Source organism: Dermacentor variabilis, chromosome 5 (genome assembly GCF_050947875.1).
Source record: "Dermacentor variabilis isolate Ectoservices chromosome 5, ASM5094787v1, whole genome shotgun sequence".
NCBI classification, from domain to species: domain Eukaryota; kingdom Metazoa; phylum Arthropoda; class Arachnida; order Ixodida; family Ixodidae; genus Dermacentor; species Dermacentor variabilis.
This window is the reverse complement of record NC_134572.1, coordinates 38402558-38408969: the sequence shown is the minus strand read 5'-3', so window position 1 is coordinate 38408969 and position 6412 is coordinate 38402558. Positions and strand designations below refer to the sequence as shown.

The following is a 6412-nucleotide window of genomic DNA, read 5'->3' as shown; positions in this document are numbered from 1 at the left end:
AACCACCCCACCGACGCCGCACAAGCCGCACGCTCATACTTGTGCAGCGCCTCACTCACCGTATCTGCAAGCTACCGTAAAGTCTCAACGCTTTTAAACGTTAAAAAACGGTTTACTATGCTATTACCGAATAGGAAAATTCGAATATTTGACTAGTTTCTATGTTGTTATTATTTAACGATGCAAGCACGGATACTTCGTGAGCAGGGGGCAACCTTGCGCATCGCTGCGACGGAAATCGCGCTGCCGCAAACGCATGTGAAAGCTGTCAGCAAAAATTGCTCTGCGACGTGCGCGGCAGAACAATTTTTTTCACCCCAATTGCGCCATGTGAAACTGCCTAAAGGCATCTACTGCAGCGTCCGCGATTCGCGTGGCCAACGCCGTAGTAGACGCCGCGGTTGTCTCCACTCTGTATGGAGCGGCGGGCGAATAGGACATCGACGCACCCTAGCAGCTGCCGGTGAAGAACGCCCCCTCCTCCCTTGCCTGATTCCTCTGGCTAGCGCGCCACAGGACAGGGCACGCATCCGGGCCACGTTCTTCGCTCGCGCACGCGAGATTGAACCGCGTTCACCGGCTAACCATCATAAGCTTTCACTCATACGGAACCTCACGGCGACGCCGATGGCAGAAATGCGCCTGGAGTATCCATATAATTGCTATCGCAATAAAAGCAGATTATTGATAGGTGATCACTTATGTCGACAGACAGGACGCCAGCTATCAAAGCAGGGGTTTGTATGTACTTTGGTGATACAAATCACTAACAAAGCGCCACTGTGTGCTGTCACAGGTGTAGGCAGGGTTGTAATGTTAAAATCAGGGTGTCGAACCCGAAGTGAAAAAAAGAAAACGGTTACGTGCAACAAGACGGGACACCAGACGAAGAAATACACAGATGGAGCACTGTGTTCATATGCTGTGTTTTAGCGGTTCCACAGTACCACTATTTCCAACCTACCTTCATTGTTGGCGGGGCGAAGACGTCTGTTATATATTAAAAAAATTAACTGTGTCACTACTGATTGTATTTCAAAGCGGCATTTCAATTAAAAGTCAGCAGTGCTGGATTGAGCTGCTTCGTCGGGCAAGAAACCGGCCGCCAAGATCATGCGCAGTGCGCACTAGAATATATTATAGTACACTTTAATAATGTAATATCCTAGTGTTTCTAATCATACAGTTAGTACTATAACCATAGAGGCAAAGCTGTACAAGAAAGGGACAAATGCAAAGGTGCTGCGATGGCCAGCAGAATTATTCTCAGAATGGTTATTTGCATTGCATGTGGCTCGCAAATATAGACTGTATGTGAAGTTCGGCTATTTAAAATTTGGTGTGCGGGAGAGGGCGCGTTTTCAGGTGCCTTAAGTTGGAGGTACCACAGCAGCCATCTTCCGAGTAGTTCAGATTCCACCACCAGGCGACACCATTCACTGGTGACCGGAAAAACTATTTCGAACATTTGGATTCTCTAGCTGGATTTCCAATTTTCTTTTATCATGGGCAATATACAGGTAACTTAATATAGCCATAATAGAAGAACCAATACAAAGTCCTTTTTTGAAGAAGAAATAATGTTCCCATTCCATTCAGAAAACATGGCTTCCAAATAAAAAGATAGCAGCTCGAGAAAACCTGCTACCTATGTGTATTCGTAATCTTCAGTTCATTGTAAACATGAATGCGTCCTCTCATGCTAAGAGCCGATTAATTGTGGTAAAGAATGATACAGATATTTTACGTCTATCGAGAACGCATCTAAGTGATTGCCTGACTGATTTATCAGATTATTTATCACTTCTGAATTCTTTGTCAAAAACGCATCATTAATACCCAGTAACTTCGATGATTGTGGGGTTTTATGGTGCAGGGGCCAATAATGGCCAAAGAGCGCCAATCCAACTTTTGGTGAATTTAGAAGCCTAACGACTGTTGTCGTGTAGGTAATTCTGGCACAATAATGCATAACGGCCACCCTGGCTTTTTGTTTTTCACTGAAAAGAGCTTTTCACGGATACCATCTCTTATAATTTTCATTTCACGAACAAGTTCGTTGAGGTTACGTTTCCGAAAAAGTTTCCTTGCTTCAGTTTTTACTTCTTTTTTCAGTGAGGCGTCATTTCCACTTAGATATACGTACCTTAAAGCAACATGTGAGACTGGGCTTGTTGGTAATCCATGATGTGTCCAGTGAGACAGCAGACAAAGAATGGTTCTATCATCATTTGTTATTTTCATATATTTCGTGCTTCATGCATCTCCTGATTTCTCAAATTGGACAAGTGCGCTTGCACAAGCTGGTTGTCTGTCTCCGATATAGGTGTGCGCGACGCTTGCGAAAATAAATGATTGTTGGGAGTGAGCGCTTCGTGTACGTCTGTCTACACTGACCCTGTGTTTCTTGTGCGCAAAAAGCTAATACAGTGAACTCTCACTTGAGTGAACTTCAAGGGGCCGAAGGAAATAGTTCACTTAACTGAAAGTTCACTAAACTGAATAGTCACTACACCAACATAAGGCATGGCATACAGAGTTAAAAGTTTGAAGTGCAATTCATGGAGGAAGAGACATGGCATCCATAGTGTTAGAAATGTGTGAAATGGAATTTGTACATATCAACAAGTACAAGGTTTATAACAGTTATAATGCTGCCTTTATCACTTAAAAAAATCTGTAACCTTCTTCTGCACTTGTACTTTTAAAGCACAGGAAATAGCAAAACTTTCCAAAGAGTCAATGTTTTTGTACACTTGTTCTGGCACAGCTTGCTGTTGAGACACAATGAACTTTCCAATGTACCCTACAACCTCAGCTAGAGTTATAGGGCTTGAAACTGACTCGGCAGCTGCCTCTTCTTCGCCTCTTCTTCAAAAGGAGGAGACGACGAACATACACATAGAAACACACACCACGTGGTTTATGGTGTGACAGATCGCCGCTTTGCTCTGGCGGCGTTGTAAGCGCCAGCAATGTTACTTTGTTCATGGCCTCCAAGATTACAAGTTTGCTTGTCTTTTGCGGATGATCTCGGAGGCCATGCCTCGTTGCCGTTGGTTTTCCACGCCACCGCTTTGCCCCAGGGGCGCTGTAGCGCCAGCGACGTTACACTGCCGCTTGAGCGGTGGTTTGATGAGTGCGGACATCGGTTCTGATCGCAAAAATAAGCCTTGGTCCTCTGAGAGAGTTCGTTAAACTGAAATATTGACTGTTCCGAAATTCGTTTAAGTGAAACATTTTTGCATAGAATCTATAAGAAAACTGCCGGGGATTTTTCAAAAGTTCGTTATTCTGAAATATTCGATAACCGACGTTCGTACAATTGAGAGTTTACTGTATATATGTTGATAGTAAAGGATGAGAGGAAAGAGAGGGCCACATTGATCTAAAGCCACCCAAGCACTACGAACTAAGGTGTCATAAATAATGACACCGTACTTATTATTTATTTTTATTTACTTTATTTTTTTCTTACTCGACATACACAACCTTCAAATAAAACAAAACAAAACAACGTCTATGTTACTATCAATGATTCTGCCCAGAAAAAAATGGTTGCCTGTCATTGATTGGTGCTAGTTTGGCCATTCGTGGTGATTACGTTTGCTACATATGGCTTAGCCATGCAGCTCATTTCGATAGTTCGTGATGACTTTCAAGGCTCGCATCATCAGATGGCTTAGCCATGCAGCTCATGTATGAAAACAGCGAATTCCTAGGGAACACGTTTCTAGCACTCAAATGAGCAACCCGTAATCGAGCGTGGTGATGACAGATGTTGAAAAACAAAGGACTTGCAGAAGAAAAAAAAATGAATAACATAAAGTGAGCGCTCTCATAGCGACGTGTGGTCCCTCTGTCGGCTTAAGGAGGCTGGGTCCGAAGCCCTGTACGGGCCGTCGTAGCCGCGAAGCTCACGCTGTGGATTTCGTTCAGGCTGCGTAGTAAAAAAAAAAAAAAAGATACTTTCAGTAAGTATGGCTGTAAAGGTTATGGCATACTACCATAAGAATTTGCAACTAATACCGTAAGAGTTTGTAACTAAATATATAACTTATTTAGTTACTTATCTATTATATACCGGAGGACTGTTTGACCCAAGCAGGGGTGCAAAAAAGCAAACAAGTTTACAAATAAGAAAACAAACAAACACGTGGCATGCAAAATGTACGAATGTTAAAGCTAAAAGAATGTGCACGACAGCGATAACCATAACATATTGAGCATGGATCAAGTTCAGCAGTTTCAGTACTAATTAGTGACGTAGGCAGTAATCGGTCATGTGCTGTCATTGATCGAAATGTTTAAGTGTGTTATTTCTTGTGCGCTACGGTGCTAGTGACTCTGCATACTTTTCTTTGCAAGCATGGATAGTTATAGATAGTTTATTATCCTTCTTTTAAAGAAAAGAGACCAATAACATTTGTTCTATTTTACACCTCTAGCTTGCACTGCCTTGCTTTCTCATAACTGCTAGCTGGTGAATCAATAGTACACTATATTTCAGAAATGTAATTTTGAGAGCTAGTTATCAAGCCATTTCTAATATGCTAATGTTATTGCTATTTATAACTAGGGTTCTTCGTTCTCGGGTTTTGCATATATTTTTTAATTTCTGCGGTGGGGGAAAGGGGGAAAATTGATTGTGATATTTAAAGTTAAAAATGGAAGAAATTGACGCATTTCTGTCTGGCAGCCCAAAGTTAGGGAGTTTTGAGGTAACTTTCACAAACCAATAACACAGGCAATGGTCTTATTTTAGACATCAATGTTCTGTATTTAAAGAAGCGAATTCGCTCACAGGAATATGTAATGAAAACGAGAGGTGCTCGCAAATCATCTGACAAACTCATCTATACAAATCTCAGTTCGCATGCAGGCAATAATAATACTTTTAAAAGAAACCACTTGAACAAAGCAACAAATATAGACGTGTTATTGATCCCTTCTTTACTTTGTACTTACATGTTTTTACAAAGGAAAAAAAAAATGTAATAGTGCATGTGGGCACACTTTGTAAGGGATGCGGTGGTTTTTCTTGCCTTACGGGCCCTTATTGATATAAACTATCATATGTACGAGTGAAAGTCAAAAAGTAAAGGGACTATTGCAATTTCTCGCACTAGAGTTTAGTAACCCTGCTAGTATGAAGCGCTAAATTAATGTCGCCTGCAACACTTCTATGGAACGTGTCACTCTTACTCCCGCGTTAGTCGTTAGAGTGTAGCAGACCGTTAAACATGGCAGCTCTTTTGTCGATCTGCACTAAGGAGAGAATGATGGCCGTGATTAGCTTTTTCTTTGCACAAGGTGTTAAACCTGCCGAAATTATTCGTCGAATGCAAGCGCAGTATGGTGACAGTTTATCGCGAAGCAAGATCTACGAAAGGATAGAGCGTTTCAAACAGGGAAGAACTTCTTTATGTGACGAGGATTATTGTGAATCATGACTGATGTTAAAGTATTGGCGATTTCGTCCACGGTGATTCGTCTGTTTTCCATCACCATGCCCTCAACGACTCTCAAATTTTGCTCAGTCGTTGATGTCCTCTTGGGGTGAAGTGAACGGTATTGCATTAATTTCCTTAAACCCGCTAAAGACAACGACAGCAGACGATCGTACTGGCCATGTCGATGGCCTGCGCGATATTTCCTCGTCGCGCAAAAATATCGCACAGGCCATCGACTTGGCTAGTACGATCGTCTGCTGTCGTCGTCTTTAGCGGGTTTAAGGAAATTAATGCAATACCGTTCACTTCACCTCAAGAGGACATCAACGACTGAGCACAATTTGAGAGTCGTTGAGGGCATGGTGACGGAAAGCAGACGAATCATCGTGGACGAAATCGCCAATACTTTAACATCAGTCATGATTCACCGTATTTCATCTTACACGACAGGCTAAATTTTCGGAAAATTTGTGCAAAGTGGGTCCTGAAAGAATTGTCAGCGCAGCATAAGGCACAAAGGTTGGACATCTCTCGTAAACATTTGACCTGTTATCGTCGCGAGGGAGATGGATTTTCACAACTGTTATATACTCTATATGAAACTTGCAATAACGCGCATGCCGTTCGTGACTTGGAAGTACCACGCTCGCAGCGTTAAAGAAAGGAAATGCGGACAAGACGGATGACGGTTATTGTTGTGTGGCAAGATACGGCCCAAAGGATGTAATTTTGCTTAAGAGTGTAAGAAAGCTGAGCTTGGTGTGCACATGGTAGAAATGAGAAAGAAAGACGTACACCGACCAAGTAAAACTTATTAAAAGACATTGTATTTTAAACACTGTATTTTAATAAAACATTGCCTTTTAATAAGTTTTACTTGGTCGGTGTACCTCTTTCTTTGTCATGTGTCATTCCGACCAGTGAGGCTTCCGTCGAACTCTCGATTATAGTAGAAATGA

General features: G+C 42.1%; 1 protein-coding gene across 1 annotated transcript in view; it reads right to left on the bottom strand.

The window, feature by feature from the left end:
• Positions 1-3402: 3402 nt before the first annotated feature.
• LOC142582434 (uncharacterized) overlaps positions 3403-6412 on the bottom strand; it is a 61744-nt gene continuing 58734 nt past the window's right edge. Inside the window, exon 11 of the mRNA XM_075692149.1 lies at positions 3403-3940. Coding sequence (XP_075548264.1) covers positions 3839-3940 — 102 coding nt within the window. The 3' untranslated portion in view covers positions 3403-3838. The remainder of the gene's footprint in view (positions 3941-6412) is intronic.